Raw genomic sequence first — 19,069 nt, 5'->3', positions numbered from 1 at the left:
CCCCCCCCCCCCCCCCCCCCCCCCCCCCCATCAACACACAAACAGTTAGTCCGTCGTTCTTATACCCACAAGGATGAGCACCAGATCAAAATTCTTCTCACTCGCCCCGCTATTTTGTAGTAACTGCATATTGTGACTGCAATCAGCGGTTCAGAGATGTATTTTGGGAGAGAGAAAAAAGAGAGAGAGAACCGACCAAACAAAAGAATAAAGAAATGGTGCTACTGTTTGAGAGGTTTTGGTTGCTAGGACAACAAATGCCTCCAACATAATAAAAAAAGGTCTTATTTAATTATTTGAACAGTTTGGTGCTCCAGTTGTGGAGTGAGGGTGGGGTAGGGGGGGGGGATGTGCTCAGCGTTTGCAATGCAGGCTTTTGGATTCTGTCTCTGCCAGATTCTGTCTCTAGCCAGCCGCCATCCAGTGACATTCAGAGGTAAGACAAAGATTTTGACAAGCCCGCCTGAATATCCACAGTGGCATGCAGTGTTTTTGATCAGACCTCAATCTGGCAGCGTTTCACTCCGATCACACTGAATGCGCAACGAGACAAATCAGGAGGCTCGGGCGCATGTCATCTGCTTCCTTCGAAAACAGCAGTTGTCTCCTTTCACTCAGCTGTACATCACCGCCAACCGAACGCACGTCTAGCCACTTGACAGAACCGCTCCTCTGAGAATGCGAGGCCATTTAGCAAGCTAACAAATTAGCATGGGCGACTTGACCTCCACTCAAAGCGAAGGCAGGCTGGGGAAGCAGACACGGAGACTATGACAAGAGCCTCCAGATGTGTGTCAGAGATGCAGCATGCATACACACATGTGTGCCACACCCCTCTCTCCCCCATCATACATCTCTCTGCCATCAGGATGTCAGTCCTGTGATTTAAGCGCTGTTTACTTTCAATGTCATTAATAAATACATCCAACCACCTGACCATGAGCAAGATCGATGCAAGCGACGATCATAAATTTGCCACCTCTGTGAAACCATCCTAAGGTTCTTTGGTTCCTAATGTTTAAAGTTGCTTACTCTCCAAACCAATCAGATCAGACTCTGTCGAGGTCACTGATTAACGGACCCTGATGTAAAAACTGAATTCTCTCTCAAAAAAAAGTCCACAGCGAAACATAACAAAACAAACGTTCACATACGACCACACCTTTCCCTTATGTGTTTTCATTAACAGTGTGCACATAAAAAGTGTGCACATTGAGGGTTACCCATTTAGAGTGAGCACATTGTGAGTTGCACAGAGTGTGCACAAGTCTGTCCATGCCATAGAGAGCAGGAGAAACAGGGAGGAGAGGAGAGGAGAGGAGAGGATATGAGAGGGAGAAGAGGAGAGGAGTGGAGAGGAGAGGGAGCTCCACCCGTCTAATCCGCTCCTGTGTGCAGTCCCTGGGGTGTGCTCTCCAGCTGAGGAATCTGCTCCATGCTATTTTCATAATGATTGCAGATGTAACCGTGCATGTGGTGAAAGGTACAGCATGATAAGGACACTCCAGTGAGCCGTGAGAGAGAGAGAGAGAGAGAAAAAGAGAGAGAGAGGGAGAGAGATGGGAGTATTTTTGCCTGGGGAGACCGTATGTGACAGCACAGAATGGAGATACTGAGTGGGGCGAGTAGTCGAGTCGATGATGGCTATATATTACACCAGGCTTACTTTACATAGCCCATCTCTCCCCAGAGTTCCTGCAGCCCACCCCCCCCCCCCCCTGCTGTTTTTAACACCCCCAGAGATGCATTCATCGTGGCCACGACACAGATGCGCTGATCACAGATGGAGGGTTCACATCCATCTCTATCTATTAGCCGCACGGTTGCTGCTAGCGCTCTGTCTGAGGCGCGCTGGAACGCGGCGTCCATGGCAAACGTAGCCCTCAGGGTCAACTTTGCCCAACAGAACTTCAATTTTCAGTTCCCAGGGGGAGAACTCCATATGATGCTGTGGGGGTTTATTGAGTGTGATTGGGCTACTCTTGAGAGTAAGACGATTAGGGCATGAAATCCATATCATCTCCAGAGATAAGACGGTCGTCCATCTGAGTTCCACTGGGGTGACAGACATCCAGGCGTGCTGCACTCCGTAGATGATCGCACCACACAGCTGTCGGTAACCATAGCATCTTTCTTTTTTTTCTCTCTCTCTCTGTGTATAGAAGAAGGTCCAGAACACCATTCTATTTCACAACTCTTTCTGAACATTTTCAACTTCAGCTGGCTTTGATGAAACACATATATTTCTTTTTTTTTGCCAGGCATAGACTCTGTTCCACTGTTACAGTACATCTCTCTGAAGCGAACTCCCATGTTGCCATGGTGACTCGCCTTGGTATGAATACAGTGCTTGTCGCAGCAGAGGGGGGACCTGCAGAGAGGTAAAATCCTCTCTAAATAAACACAGGGCCCTCCACACACACACACACACACACACATCCACACACACACACACACACACACACACACTAAACAGCCACGACAGCCCCCCTCCCCCAAACCCCTTCTTTCCCCTCCACTTCCCAGACTCCCCAAACAGCAGGAAGTACCACTGCAGTGCTTGTCACAAAATGCCTCTCATCAGGACCCTCCCTAAGCCCTCTCCCACTACCCCCTCTCAAAGTACATCAATGTGGATTCGGCACTGCAAAGGCATGGCAAGTAACTCCCCTAAAACTCCCTCCAGACACAGGAGTGTAGACACTGAGTCTGCAGAGGGTGGACATTAGCAATGAAATAAGGAAACGCATCTTGAGAAAGAGACAAAGTCGCTTGTATGTTTTTAGAGGGGACTTAATGAGATGCTCTTTGGGAAATGGAATGGTTACGCATTAAGGAAACTAAATTGCAAAATGACTCTTGGGTGTGTGGGGACTTTCCTTCAACAGCATACTAAGGCCATTGTAGGTAAAATAACATTGCTGAGCTGAATTTCCAAGATTAAATTGTACATTTATGAGAAAAAAAGAAACGTATAAAGTCATACATTGGGAACCAAAACCTCACAAATTTCTGAGAAAAAAAATCAGAAAAAAATGTATTTCGTCAAAGAACCACATCGCTTTACTTTGCAAGGCTGGATCAACCTCAACACACCACAGAGGCCACGGGTAAACAGGGAATGCATCATGTTCACATAAGTGAGGAGGTGCAAGAATATGAGACATGGCTGTCAAATGTTTAGGCCTGTAACGAGCCAATAAAGGACTCTTGGCTTTTAAATTAATGAATTGATAACGCAAAAACTGAATGATTAGGCAGGTTATGGGCTGTTTCTTCCTTTCACAAAATGTCTTGCATTAGCCTCAGCCATTGAGAAATTGGTTCAAGGTGAATGTCGATACTGGATGCTCTCCGGGGCTGCCATCAGACAGGACACAGGCTGTGTAGCAGGTTCAGTGGACTTCAAAGCCCCTGACACACCAAGCCTACAGTTGGCTATCGGCTAATGCCGGGTTGCAGTGAGTGGCTGTGGTCCTAGTTTTTTGTTTTGTGTCTCGCACCGCTGGCACTAAACAGAGCCTTGTCGGCGACTTTTTGGCCGATTGAACATGTTGAATCGGCAGCGGAGCCCATTGGTGAGTCTGAGGTTTCAATTATCTCCAGCTCTCGACACATGTTCAGCCAAACCCCCTTGAGCCTGTTACAGTAGTTGGCCTATTCATGCCTCTGCCTCCAGTGTTGTACCTGAACGCGTTCATTGAACGAAAGTTCATGAATTCGTTCATAACTTTGGTGAACGCGAACTGAACGTACTGTATTACTGCCTGATGAACGATACTGTGAACGCGTTCATTCTGGTGTCTGTGAACGGCACATTCACTCTTTTTAATTTCGTTCCATAAGGTGCCAGATTTCTAGAGACTTCCAGGCAAAAAATACACCGTTAACAGTCCTGTATCCAATCGCTGCGTGTGCTTTCTTCTACTGTCTGCCTGGCAGGTGTGAGAGCGCCGAAGTTGCGTAGAGGCCGAGAGCGTTATTGCAGGCATATAGAGATTTAGAAAAATGATAGCTCGCAACATATTGAAAAAAAGAACTGAACTAGTTTATTTTTTGGAGCTGTGAACTTAGTTCAAATTTTTTAATTATGAACTATGAACTAAACTAGTTCATTTTAAAATGTGTGATCTATGAACTGAACTAGTTCATGTAGAAAGTGAACTTTCCCAACACTGTCTGCCTCTGCCTCTGCCTCTTTTTTCCCTTTTCCTCAATCAAAAGACCATGGGCAGAAGATGCCTGTGCCATGTGCAGCTTCTTATCAGACATATTCTTGATTAGGAGTAGCTAAATTACGAAACAGGCTGTGGAGAGCGAGAGTGGTGTGAAAATGGTACATAAACGCTGACTTGTTTATAGTTTAGTGCAGAGTTATTTCCTCATACGTACATGCTAGTTGGTCATTGACTGATATCTTTGCAGTGTGTTAAAGTGCAACTTTTTGGCCCCGACACAGGCACATGAGGCGATGCAACAGTCAGCCCTCGTCGGCGCTAATTCTTTGATGGCAGACTGCAGCGGATCATTCGGTCAGCCGAGAAGGTCATCAGCTGCGACATTCCATCTCTCATAGACCTGTTCTAGCCTGGATACCAGCCTGAACTCCGCCCACAAAATTTTTGGGCTGGGAGATTCAGTCTGGAATCGAGTTAGTTGGGAGAGATTTAACGTTTCAAAAAGGTTGAAACGCAATCTAAACCAATTAAATTGTAAGGGCGGGCTTTATACGTTGATGGACAGATATAGATAGAATATACCGGAATATACATCGAACAAAGATGGCGCCGTCTCGGGAGCTTAGTGGGACATATTTTATATGATTTAAGCTATCTACACGACTTTTTTATGTCTACATTGACTCGGTTAGTTGTGTATACGCAAAACGAGTGTTGCCGAGGATTTTAGGTCCTAACTAAAGCACTCTAGACCATTATTGATCGGTTATGCTAACGCGTTGGCCAAAATAATCGTTGAAACTAATGGTAGCTTCTAGCCTTGAGTGCTAATTAAGTAACGTGAGCAGGCAAATCTCAGCAGATATTGACAGCGCATTCATTTTGAAAGAGGAACAGAGAAACGCGATCAAGGCATTTGTCGATTGAAAAGATGTTTTTGCCGTCCTTCCTACGGGAGCAGGTAAAAGTTTAATCTGTCAGATGGTAATACTACGTTGCGCTGATTGGTTCTAGGTATCCAATTCAGCGAAGAGGAATTTTCTTTCCTGGTTCGTTGAAACACGACCCATAATCACAGCCCAATTGTCCGATCTCAGACTCATATTCTGACTAGAATTATGAGTATGACATCGTCAGGCTAGACCTGTTCCACTCCAGGACCAGCAAGAGAGCAGGCAAGATCATTGCGAATCCTTCCCATCCCGGTCACCACCTATTTCAGAGAATCCCATCCGGCAGAAGGTTCTAGGCTTTCAAGCCCAAAACCAAAACCTCGCGCCACCTGAACAATTTTTTTCCCACGGCAGTGGGGCTCAGAAACAAGTCCATTATATTTATATATATTTATTCTATCTTCTAAAACATTTATCTATTATTCTTATTTTTGCGCTATTTTGTTAGTATGTTTAGGTTTATATGTTTTATGTCCTATGCAATAACCACACCAAGTTAATTTCCTGTATGTGTAAATATACTTAAAAATTCTGATTCTGATTCTGATGTCGGTTAAGCGTTTCCCTAGCTTAAGGGAGCAACGCTGGACACATGACTGGTGGGTAGCGTCTCAGTTACACAGGAAGTGTTCCAGTTCCATCCCATTGGTACTGCTTGAAATAGTAAATGTGATGTAAAGGGCGATCATCCTTAATGACAGTATCTTTGTCTAGCTAATTTGCGCCACCAACTAGTAGTTATAGTATGAAGATGATATAAACGTATGGGAAATATGTGGTCACTGTTGTTTAGGGACATGTTCAAGCAAAGCAATAGTTTTTCTCACAAATGTGTGATTTTAGAAAAAAATAATCCCCTACAATGGCCCTAATACAACATTGTACTTTCATCTATTTCAAGTCCCCTTGACTGTCCTTTACTGATGTTTTTGTAAAAAAAAAAAAAAAAATGTCCACTAGGAAAAACCCTTTTCAAAAACATCAGGGGAACACTCAAACACTGAAAAATCACGATCAGTCTCTGTCCAGAACATCCAATCCCCACACACCAAACGAATCCAACTATTAAAGTAAAGAAAGAAGCCCGTGAGTCTGTGTTCAAAGCATTCAGTCCCCCCAAAAAAATGGAACACAAAGGGAACTGGCGCAGCACAGCTGGCTGGGCCCGGTCCACGAGGACGTGTCCCTGCGGAGAGGATTACCAGCGGACAACAGAGCACGAGCTGCCGGGAGCCCCGTCCTCTCCATGGCTCTCCACACAGCTCAGGGACACACGGGCGGCTTACGCAACCATCGGGGGCTGTGGACCACAGAGGGGGGCCGCTGGTGGCCAGGGCGGGGGCGTGAGGGGAGGGGGGGGGGGGGTTGTTTCAACACAGGGCTTAAAGACTGGAGCACCACTGGGTGACTCATACCTACCTGTGTGATGGGAGGTGAATGGAGGTGGGGTGAGGTGGGAGAAACGCGCTTTTAAAATGCCACTGAGAGCCAAGTGAAAGCAGGACTCATTTAAAGCACTGGAGGGGAATGCCCTGGTCTGGGAGCAGTGAGGAGCAGCATTAGAGGCAGTTTGGACATTTTCCCCCAGGTCGGCAAGCTTGTTTCAGCAGCTAGTGGTGTCAGGCTGTGCATTTTCCTGGGGGGAGACGAACGACCGGCGGCTGCTACCCCGCTCCTCTCAGCTCCGCTTCTCTCCTCTACTCTCCTCTCCGCTCTGCTCGGTCTCCACCATTAGCCCTCATCCTGCTCACATGTCACTCTCGGCACCGCTGGCGACGTCGGCCTCTTCAGCAGCACCCAGCTCGACAGGGAGTCTAGATTTTTTCCTTTTTTTTTTTCCTTCTTCAACTCAACTGACAGCTGGAGAAGAGAAAGTGAGAAGAGAGGGGAGGGAGGAGGAGGACAACAGGAGAGGAGAGGAGACAGGAGATGGAAACAAAGGAAGGAACGAAAGACAGAGTAGAAGAGGGGATGGAGAAGTTTAAGGGGGAAAAAAATGAGGATTGAGTCAGAGAGCTAAAAAGAAGAAAGGAGAGTAACACAAGAGGAGGGGAAGAGGAGACAAGAAAAGAGGGCACACCTGCTGGTCCAGAGCCCCTTTGACAACTCCTGTAGGGCCCACTCATCATCTCCGAGTAGGTAATTCAAAGACAAGGCGCTTTGCGGGGGGCCAATGTCAGACATCTGCAACTCGCCCACAGGTAGGCAGGGGCCCCTCAAGCCTCTAACAAGGACACAACGGCTGCCCTTCACTGGGATGGAGGTGTCCTTCAGCACGGCCGCATGAAAGTGGTGGTCATACCACTACTTAGCAGCAGGACATGGAAGAAAATCCTTTCTTTCTAAACACTATAGTGTGGCAGCAAACCAACCTGAGTTGAATAGAGCCCCTGAGCTTAGAGTGACCTCTGCATGGAGCCCCATTTACATGTACATTTATATTCATGTACATCTTCAGAGTCGGTGGGCTCCTACACAGCTATGTAAGTAGCAGGTTCAGCGAGGTCTTTCCTCATGTATTCTTTCAGAGGTTAGTGCCTTGTAGTGCCTTTTGATTAACGAGAGTAAATTCTAAAAGGTGTCTGAAGTGTTTTAAATGTAGTGATCATCACACTAGGGTAGGCTTTTCATATTGAACAGCTCTATACACGGACAAAAAAAAGGGCTGTTTTGCTTTCCCTCATAGAAGACCTACCTATCGAGTCTGCTTTGAGCGTTAGAACTAGAACAATACTATGTATCTGAGTGCCAAAAGCCTACCACAGAGTTTTCTGAATAGAAACTTTGAGGGGTTCCCCTGATGAAATTCAATGAACAGAAGATTAAAGGTCTGTTTGTGCAAATAAATGAACCTGATTGATATTACTCGAACTGAAAACATCTGCGATAAGATGGGCAGAACAGAGAGGACGGGGAGAGGAGTTAGAACATTTTGTTCCAAAATGACTCCCTTAGTGCTTGCTTGAACCTCAGGTCCTGCATATTGTAACGAAAGTCACGATCTGATGGAAACGATGCTGTATGAATGGTTATTGGAGTCCACAAACAACTGCTGTTCTTCCTTTGGCTTGGAGTTTAATCTTCGTGACACAATGTGGACTGAAGTTTGAGGTGACTTTGACATTTCACAACTCTGAGAAATGAAAAGAAGCCAAGGTACTCACCGTGCAAAAAAACACCATTAGAAATGTTTTGCATCCTTTAGCTGTGATTATACACAGTTCTGCTCCTTCATCTTGTTGGTACGGCTGTTTTAACACGCATCATTGCTTCCTTTCGCAGTGGCACTTTGAAAGGTTGGCCTCCTTGCATTTTCTGTTCCTACATACAAATGCACCTCAACCAATTCAAACTGTTTTGTAGATGCAATGTTTAATAGTAATAACCGCTTCTCCATGCTCATCTCTTTCGCAATAAAACATGTAAATGTCAGAGAGCAATGCTGTTGCATGTAATGAGTTATAATGGATGGAATCCTGGGCAGAGAGAAATGGATGTTGCTAGGGTAAGGATGGAAAGTGAGAGAGGGACAGAGAGAGAGAGAGAGAGAGAGAGAGAGAGAGAGAGAGAGAGAGAGAGAGAGAGAGAGAGAGAGAGGCAGTAGACTCAGGCATGTGCACTGATTTGGCAATAAGTGATGGCAGTAATTGGACTGAGGCAAAGGTGTGATGGGACACCTCTGAATGTGTGGAGAGGGAAAACACCTCAGCCAAGTGCCTGTGAAGGCGAACAGCTAAAGGCAGGTGATAGCGCGCCGCTGAGAAACTTGCACAGGAATGCAGCAAATCCACGGATTGAAACTTGAGACAGTTGCAAACCCCTCCAGGCAGAGCTACAGCCAACAGGTCCTTCGATGCTGACCTTATGCTATGCTGCAAGTACATTTCGTTCAGTGTTGCAAGTTCATCTGGCAGTCAGAGTGAAGGATCACACGTGTACGCACTGCTCTATGATGTTTACAGAGAAAGAGAACACCTCCATGTATCAGGCTCTGAGGTTGAAAGCAGCTGTCTGGTACTTGTGCCATTTAAACTGCAATCCACCAGCTGTTGTTTGGAAACAACATATGACGAAATCATTTATGCAATTTGGAAACGGTGCCCTGCAGCCTGCGTTCTGGTGGTTCAGTTGATTGGGAAACGGGGCGTATTAGTTTCTCACAGTAATATTCTTCTCATTTTGGGACCTAAAGAACATCAGCTAAACCCTTCCCTGCTCGTCAATTTCATCTCCTAGTCTCTCGCCTTCGTCACCTACGAGGGAAATAACTGTAGGTGTGGAACAAATTAAGATGACCTGACCCTCTGTGCATGGCAGACACAATAGGGTCCACCTTCATTCTCCCTGACCCACACCAGAGACATTTCAAAACTTGATGTCACCGTGACAAAGCAGAGAAAAACAGGGTTGGGTGGCCATGGCTACGAGGAAGGGATCTTTTGTAGAGCTGAAGCCGGAGCAAAGTGAAAAGTTGACGCGCTCTGTCTGGCAGGATTTGAGCACGGTAATCGTTTTAAACCAGACTGTAGTGCTGTAGGGAAGCCTCCACTCCACTCCGAGTTGGTAACTAGGCCAAGCAGCTTGCGCAGTTCTTTCTTTGTTTTTCTGTCCCATCCCCCCCCCCCTCCCTTCTCGCTACCTCTCCCTCTCTCTTTTCTTCCACCCTCTTGAGATATCGGCTCCCACCATCAGACGCTATTTGAAGTGATTAGAAGTCCAATTAGGCGCCGCCTGTGCGTGCATGTAGCAGGTCGCAACGACAGTGATGGCTTTGCCAAAGCTAAGCTACAAGTTTTTTTTTTTTAACGAGGGATGAACCCTTGATATTTTCGTGGGTACAGAGCACTCCAGCAACACCGTGGTGTGATTGCGACATGCTGCAGCCCATATGCCAGCACACTCTGAGAACATCACCAAACGTCCCTTAAATGAAATGGCAGACCCTGTGCTTCGCGCCACCCAGATGACACCCGTGCCCGTGGGTGGCGGGTGTTACTAATGCCGTGTGCCAGGCTGTGACCAGAATGAGTAATGTGGCACAGGTGTTCGCGGGGGCACGGTGTGCTGTGACTGATTAGGACCGTGCCAGTAATAATCTGGCCCCAAATAGTCATTGCTGCAGCAGCCGCTCTGATCCACACGCCAGTGCCAACCTCCACGGGCCAGGGCTCTGAGGCAGCAAATCAGGGGCAGTTATGGGGAAGCAGCTACCGCTTATGCATTTTGGATGTCTTACTATCTTTTGGCTTCAAGGACATGTTAACAGGAAGATTAGTGTATTGAGTTTTTGCTTCATACCTCCAGGTCAACAAGCATTCAGTCCATCACATCCCCCTCACACTAGAATGTTCTATGCTTCTCAGTATACTTCCCAGATAAAATGGCTAGTAGTTTTTGGAAGGCTTTGCTAATCAGCAGCTGTGGAGGGCTTCTGTTCATTTAGATAACAGGTGAGATATTAAATAACTCTGACACACTCAGAGTGGTTTTGGCACTCCAGGTGGTGCTGTACCTCCCCTCCTCCCAGTTTCCCATCTCTGACACACAAAGCCAAGAGGAACAGATGATCCCAAGGAGCTGCAAATTACCATCCAAATCTGCCAACATTTCCACGACTGTTTATGCAAACCACACGTTGTATTTACAAACCAGTCGGCTCTTCCCTCTCGTGCAAATCGTGGATCAGGTTTTAATTTGGAGAGTGATGATTGCTGTTAGCTAACCTTTCAGGGTTTTCATCAAGCCATGTTCTCATAATATGTCCAGCATAAGGTTTTTCGATTTCTGCTCAGGGTAATTTAATAGCAAGTGACCTGTTTCACCTATCCTCATGTAGGCTATCAGCAGGTGTTCAGCAACATGTAAAAAGCCACAGGACATTTTGTGGAGCAGCTCACAAGGTTTACAGAAATGAATGGCCACGTTTTTATTCCTTCAGAGTGATATGTGCTGGCAATACTTAGTTGCCTTGTACAGTACATCTGCTGTTGTGACCGCTTCAAATGAGCAATATCTGATTTAATATTCCTGCTGAATTATTATGCACAGCGTGGAGGCTTGTAAGAGACTGGAATTAAAGCAAAATCAGTGCTGTCCGCTAAGAAAGGGCCTATGATCAACTCTTGCTGTCTTAAGCGCAGTGTTCACTCGCAAACGTCTTACCACGATAGCAACCTTTATAAACTAGGCTACAGTTCATCTGAAGCTTGGTACGTTTGAAATATAAATGTATAATCGACCTGGTTGCGTATGCAATGCAAAAAAACAAAGGCAGCTTGATGCTACTTGGTAGACTGCGCTTGCTTATTTATAAGACACCCTTGTCTGAACTAAGGTCATCGCATCCCAGGTGTGCTTTACTAACAAAATGAACAAACAAATGGAGATAATGAACATCAGGAATCTGCGTTTGTGGACATCAATGCCAAGTGTTTTTAAAAGACCCAAAGGCAGTTAAGCTATCAGTTGGAATAATGAGACAACCCTCTGTGGACCCGAGACATAGGCTGTCACAGTGACACAGACCAGTGCACGGTTGAATAGCAATTCAGAGCCGTGTTTAAATATCGCGTTGACAGGTTACTCCGGTGAACATGGTGTAGTCGGTGTGGTGCAGGAGAAAGTGCTGAGCGTGTGTTTGCACCAGGCTTACTCAACTGTGACCAAACCCCAAGCCAAACACCGACAAGAGCGTTCACCCTGTTCTGTTCAGCGACTGTGCATTTCTGGTGTGCAGACTTGAGGGAGCTCCGTGCCTCAGCCCACCTGTGCTTACTTTGGCTGATTCCCAACAAATAAGCACTGTTCTGGTGGAGTTCTAAAGGCTTAGAAATGTTAATGTGCCATTGGATACATGTATTAATATTAACAACATGAGTTGTCATCCACACAGGGATTATTAACAGTAGCACAACATAACAGAACATTTGCCTTCATGTTTCGGCAGTTGGTGGTGGCCTGTGTGAAAGGTAAACAAAAAGTGGTAGGCTACTGATATCCTCATGGTTTATTCAACTGACATTACAGATGTGTCCGATCCTTCAAAATTACAAATTAGGCCAAATGCAGGCTAAATGATTAGATCCGAAAAAATTGTATAATCTGAAAGATTTAGAAGGTATTATTGCTCTCCATTGCAGTAGCTTTGTTCTGTATCTGTCATTACAAATGAGGAGTGGTAAATACCAGGCCTACAATTCCTAATGGACAACTTGATTAATAGAACAAAATAAAGCTCTTGTACCGACTCCCTTCACCTTGAAAAGAGTAGGAGTACAGTAGGTAGTTCACAGGCTGCAGTAATGAGTCTCTGGTGCTGCTTCCTTATGTGGAGTTGAAGATTGCTGCATATTTACAGTAATACAATCCTCCCCCTTCCATCATAGTTCAAGGTCATGGATGCCAGAGAATGCATCGCAAATGTACTCAACTCAACACCAGAGGTTTTCAATTGCCCATTTTTATTCATGTGTTTTATTGAGGTGGGCTGTCATGCCAAGGCAAGGACAGCTGTTACCTTGTAAGCTTGTAGCCTCAGTCTCAGTCGCAAGCGTCCAAGATTGTGTCATTGCGAAGTCTCACTCTTGCCTGAGTGTCTTATCGGCATAACAGAACAGGTAATGGAGACATTGTTGAGTGCTCGAGAACAGGGCCATAATGCCTGAGACCAGAGGTAAGGTAAGCGTCCCCAGCTTTCCCCTGTCTGATTTTAAGAGTGGTAGAATATGAGTGGTGACACCTCAGGTTATATAAAAGCGAATGAGAGAGAAGAGAGAGAGAGAGAGAAAGAGAGAGAAAGAGAGAGAGACAGAGAGATGCTGAGTCATGATGAGAGTCCATACTGACAGCTGATCAGACAGAACAGTCCTGCAGAAGAGACTGGAATATGTCTGTCCCTTTATTTCATTTAACAAGGTTATGTCGAGCGCTACAGTACAGCGTGCCACTTGTTCTGAAGAGAGAGAGAGAGGGGGGAAAAAAAGGGGCTCCTGTTGAGTTCCTCTCACATGTACATGTTGTGCTTAAGAGTGAGATGGGGGGGGGGGGGGGGGGGGGAGAGTCGGGCCAGTGGAGCAGTGTTTCAGGCGGCTTGCTCTATTGATTGAAATATTCACTAACGGCACACCCAAGCCCCCATGGAGCTCCCCATGGCGCTCAGCGTTCCGGCTCCGACGTGTCCTGGTAGTCCAAATGCATTTCACATTACCAGACGCCAACCGCAGTCAATCCGTGCCTTTCTTTTCCAGAGCTCATGAAATCCTTTACAGTGTGAATAGAGGTGTGATCCGAGAACTGCACTGCGACTACGGCGACTGCGTCCGAGGCCCTGGCCTCCTCGGCGTATCCATCACCATCTATTTAAAAAATCCCTCGCCTGCAAAATGTGTTCTTTGTCCGACGGGTCAATGGCAACGCACAAACTGCACTTCTCTCCTTTAATGTTCAAGTGTTTTCCAATGGCTGACATTCACATATAATGAACTAGGTCCTGTCTGTCCGATATATTGTTTTGTTTATACATTTAAACAATCATATTATATGTATAGAGATGCAGGCAGTATGTGTTTTTTTTTTCTCTCTCTCTCACCTCAGGTCTTGTCTGTTGACATGATTGAGTAATGATTGATGTCTTACTATGCTGAACATGCCGTGTGGTTGGATAACATGTTTAAAAAGATGAGAGTCCTCGACCTCGGTCATCGAGACTGGGAAAAGGGGTCTAAGCCATGGTCATGATTGAGATGAGATAAGGTTAGTCCGGTACAGTAACATGGATAATGATCTGCCCCTTTCTCAACGAAGAGAGCTAAATATTGTCTTTAAAAAAATCACTAGGCACCGTAACTGATAAGTTTCCACCTCAAAACTTAACAAAAGAAGTAAAACCTCCATTTTTGATGGCAGTTCTAGACCCAGCTAGTATTCATTTGTGATTAAATATTGAATATGTCTTTGTATGTGTGTGAGTGTCTCCTGTGTGTGTGTGCGTTGTGTTTGTCTGTTGTGTGTGTGTGTATGTGTGTGTGTTGTGTGTGTTTGTCTGTGTTTGTCTGTGTTTGTCTGTGTGTGTGTCTGTTGAGAGTGTGTCTGTATGTGTGTGTGTGTGTGTGTGTGTGTGTGTGTGTGTGTGTGTGTGTGTGTGTATACATCCAAGATAGAAAAGAAGGCAAACATTGCCAGTTCAGAACCATCAGAGAAGGTCCCACGTTAAGCATGTAGAGTTCCTTTCCCACAGTTCTTCTAAGTTCTGCTCATTGTAACAGTACGCAGAGCGGCCGAAGATGAGAGTTCAGGGGAGTGGCAGGCTGTGGCAAAACGGGGTTAAAGGTCACCGCTCTGGGGCTCTGGGTTGCGGGAGTCCCGGTTCTGGTTGCGGCCCAGTCGAGGGAAGCGGGACGAAGCTTTGGAGCGAGCAGTTTTGGACCCGCTATCCGTCGTCTTCGGGGTATCCCTACAACAAGAGGTAAAAGAGAGTATGAGACACACACACACACACAAACACACACTAACATCTCCCTCTCAAATCCACATATAGGAAAACACAATGTGGCTTGTGTTAGTCTAGGGACAGCTAATGAAAAACCCTAAACATTATTTCTCCTGTGACGGGGGGGATGTTAATGCAGACACTCATATGCATATGCACATAGGCCACTTGAATGAGTACATGCATATGCATATTTGCCCCCGAGGTTAACAGATTCTATGGCTCCAGATAACACTGGGTCTGTTGTGTTCTTTGCTCTTTACTCATCTTCATCATGTTAATTCATCCTCTTTAGAGCTCTTGATGAAGAGCTCACATCTGATGAATGGAACTGGAGTGCAGTGTGCGAGAGACGGGGTGAAGGAGTGTGTGTGTGTGTGTGTGCGAGTGTGTGTGTGTGTGTGTGTGTGTGTGTGTGTGTGTGTGTGTGTGTGTGTGTGTGTGTGTGTGTGCCAATGTGATGGTGTCAGGCACAGGCCTTGTAGCCCCAGGGGTCTACGCTGCTACGGGGATCACCGGGGCGAGAGATTGGGGGTCACAGCGAGAGAGCAAACAGCTGAGCTCCACTACTTTAGATCACACACACTCAATTTTACACACACACACACACACACACACACACACACACACACACACACACACACACACACACACACAGGGGGGCTGCCCCTGCTATATCACTTTGCATGGAGAACACATTCAACTAGCTTTGATTCAACTCATTCCAATTCATTTGGGGATTAGAAAAGTTTCATCACTCTATTAAAAGTCTAAACTCATTTGCATGTACCACAAAAAGATTAAATGTAAGTGCCACCATGTCATTAACTATGCAAGTATCTCCTATAACATATCTGACAGGAGCCAGATCCCTGCTGTTCTAACTGAGTGAGAAATAAACAGTTTAACAGTGTGTGTTTGTAGCGCATGGGAGCAAATCACAGCCCACTTAACACACAAATGGGAACCACGGTGACCTTAGACAGTATTCAGATCAAACTGTACTCCAGCTTTAACAGAAGACACCAGAGTCCTGATCACAAGCTGAGCAAAACAGAGCTGGCTCTTCCTGCAAGCCTAAAGCTCCTGGGGCGAGGCGGGGGATCTCCCAGCTAATGTGATGGGGGGTTTGTGCACAGAACCTATTTAGAAATGAGGGGAGAGCCCAAAATCGGGGAGAACGAGTAAGAAGATGAGTGATCTCGGCACTTCAGAGGATCTAATACACGAAGGCCCCGAAGGCTGTTTTCTTTGTGGTGTGCAAAGAAAAATGAGGCAATAATGTAAAATGCCGTATTTCTTGAGCGCGGTAAAGTAAACGGTGGCATATGGCACACTCAGAGAGGTGTGTGTGTGTGTGTGTGTGTGTGTGGGGGATGAAAACATCAATAATGGAAATTACAGAGACACTGTGCAGTGTTTAAATCTAGTCCTACATGATCAAAGATTACTAAACTCTATGCACTGTGTGAAGTTAGTGCGCATGTTGATTAAAAAAGTCTAAAGAACACAATGTCTGACAAATGCAGTTATTTGCTAGCAATACTGTCTGAGCTTTAACTCTAATTGTGTGTTGGGGTGAAGCCATTGTGCACAACCAAGACCCAAAACCGATGGCGCTACCCGCCAGATCGATGAAAGATCCTTCTTGTGACCGCCACAGTGGCATCCAGATGAATGACATCCCTGTTGCACTCCATCCGGTTGGACAGTCTTCCCTCGCATCACCTCAAAGTCAAGTGTGTGCCATTCAAACAGAACAGCACAGGAACCAGCACATGTCTGACCTATCACACCTCAAGCTCGTTGCATGGAGTAAGTCCTCTGAAGAAAAAAGGAAACGCTGCAGCGCTCTGCAACTAAAGAAAGCCAGGGTGCCCTTCAGCGGAGAGGCAGAGGTGCAGGTGCAGGTCACTCCGGGCTCCGGTGAACACCGTTAACCACACGCCACGTCTGGATGGAATCGCCATCGATCACGGCAATGTACAGTATCTGCACGTTCAAGCACAGCGATGCCCTTCATGTGTGTGTCTGGTGTGTGTGTGTGTGTGTGTGTGTGTGTGTGTGTGTGTGTGTGTGTGTGTGTGTGTGTGTGTAGGTTCTCATCAGACCAGAGGACGACCACCGGTAATTGGCTTTATGTTATTCCCCCAACATGAGGAGGTGCCATTACCAAGGCGAGATATCACAAGTGTCCCAGGGATGACGGCTAAATGCATTGCTGTGACAAACACTCGCCACTCGCTGCCATTACACATTTATCGACTCTGGTCACGACTATTGATCGCCTCTGCAGGCACAATTAGGCACGATTAGCTGGTGGCACGATCGACTGTCGCCTTCATTATCGCCATCAGAAACAACACGGCAAGGTTACAGCCTACAGAGGGTTGTTTCGGAGCAGGGGAGGGGGTATCAGCAGCCATGATGACTAGCATCATCTCTGTGAGGTGGATGACATGATTTTTATCTGCCTTTATCAGCCCTATGGAATCATGATCCAAATCCTGCCTTAGTCATCAGAGAGGAACAGATGTGAGTTTGCTCAGAGGAAGCGCGTGTTTGGCAGGCTAAAGAAAGGAGAGCGGGGAGAGCGAGAGAGAGAGAGAGAGAGGGAAGCAGAGAAAAAAATAGAAGGCTCAAAGGAAGAGAAAGGGAGGGAGATGGAGAGATGGGAGAAAGATCTGGTCATTCCTTCATCCATAGCAGCCTGAAAGGATCACTGCTCCGGGGCCTTCAATCAAGTCAGAGCAGCGGGGGGCCAAACAGCTGCAGGGAACGGGCCAGTCACACGTCTTCTTTTTCTTCCTGGTCCCTCCTCCAACCCCCACCCTTACCCATAGTGCACACACACACACACACACACACACACACACACACACACACACACACACACACACACACACACACATACCCACAGTGCACTACAGCATCTACACACATGTGCACCCCCCAAACACACATGCAACATAAACTGAAGCACACCAATAATCCCTCCTTCCCTACCCAAACCAAGTCGACACACTCAATCTCTCTCTCTCTCTCTATTCCTCTCTAACTCTCTCCCTCTCTCTCTCTCTCTCTAACTCTCTCCCTCTCTCTGTGTGTGTGTGTGTGTGTGTGTGTGTGTGTGTGTGTGTGTGTGTGTGTGTGTGTGTACTCCAACAGTGATGGACCTGACCTGTCTACACACATTCTTTGGTTGCCATCGTAGGCCAACGCACAGACATGTTACAAAACCCAGAGTGAAAGCACTCGTATCCAGCCTGGATTGGCAAAGCATGAAGAGGAGGCAGAGAGAGAGACGGGGGAAGGGGAGACAGAGGGAGAGAGAGAGACGTTATGCTTTGCCAATGATGGATGAAGCAATATATAGCAGGGGGAAAAGATGCCCAGTGTTATTACTGCGCAGACACTTTCTAAAGAACATGCGCCTACAGACGTTCCTCACTTTATACAAATTTAAGACTGTCAGTTCAAACGGACAGCCAGATAAAAAACATAAAGTCAAAAAGAACCTTGATGGAGCCGTGAAGAATGAATTAAGAAGTAAAGAGTAAATGAAGTTTCACCTGTCCTCTACAGCTCATGGCAACACACTCTCAAAGACACGCCATTGTTTGAGGGCACCTTGTGTACGTGTGTGACTGTGTGTGTGTGTGTGTGTGTGTGTGTGTGTGTGTGTGTGTGTGTGTGTGTGTGTGTGTGTGTGTATGTGTTCACAGCAGGTTCACCCCTCCTGGCAGCTCCTTGCTTTTTTATCTCCTAACAGGGACTGACACCCCAATATTTCACTGTAAAAATCCCCACCTAATTACACTGGCACACAAATGCTGCGTCCAACTGGCCCTCTTCATCCAGATGACAGGAGAACTAATCGCAGCCTCATCTGTTTGAGCGCGCAAATCATCCCTCAGGTCTCGGCCGAACAAGGAATCTATTAGCGATGAGGAGGCGACGCCAAGGACTGACTTTTAATTGCGTGGGATCAAATATGAGGAAAGAGAAAGCTTCTTTTTACTTTTTTGTAAGCGTTATTCCCCAACGGTTGTTTTTTTGCCTGTGATAACTGAACCAGGAGTGGGGACTGTGATCAAACACATGCCACAGCATGTGCAATGTCTTGCTTGGCAAGTGTGTGTGTGTGTGTGTGTGTGTGTAAGTGTGTTTTAAAGGCCCAGCTTTGTTTGCTTTAAAGCGTGTATCTTTCGGGGTCCCCAGGTAACAATGGGGTAGTGGTTCAACATGTGCAGAAGATATATGGCTGCCACATTCTGTTCTGCAAAAGATTGGAGCTGTTTTCTCTGTTGAGCAGACTTTTGTTGGGTCCTTTGCTAATCCTCCGTGAGTGGCTCACGATTAGATGGAATAAATATGAATTTATGAATGTTAAATAACTGGCTTATATTTCCATAATTACATAAGTCAGGTGCATTGATGTGTTTCAGATA

At 46.3% G+C, this 19,069-nt stretch overlaps 1 protein-coding gene across 1 annotated transcript in view; it reads right to left on the bottom strand.

Annotated features, from left to right (window-relative positions):
- Positions 1-14,347: 14,347 nt before the first annotated feature.
- snx29 (sorting nexin 29) overlaps positions 14,348-19,069 on the bottom strand; it is a gene marked incomplete at its 5' end in the record, with an annotated part of 97,622 nt that continues 92,900 nt past the window's right edge. Inside the window, one exon of the mRNA XM_080834287.1 lies at positions 14,348-14,582. Within this exon, the coding sequence (XP_080690413.1) occupies positions 14,453-14,582 (130 nt within the window). The 3' untranslated portion in view covers positions 14,348-14,452. The remainder of the gene's footprint in view (positions 14,583-19,069) is intronic.

Source organism: Sprattus sprattus (assembly GCF_963457725.1).
Source record: "Sprattus sprattus genome assembly, chromosome: 3".
Lineage (NCBI taxonomy): Eukaryota > Metazoa > Chordata > Actinopteri > Clupeiformes > Clupeidae > Sprattus > Sprattus sprattus.
The sequence above is the reverse complement of the archived record's forward strand: the minus strand, read 5'-3'. Positions and strand labels throughout refer to the sequence as shown.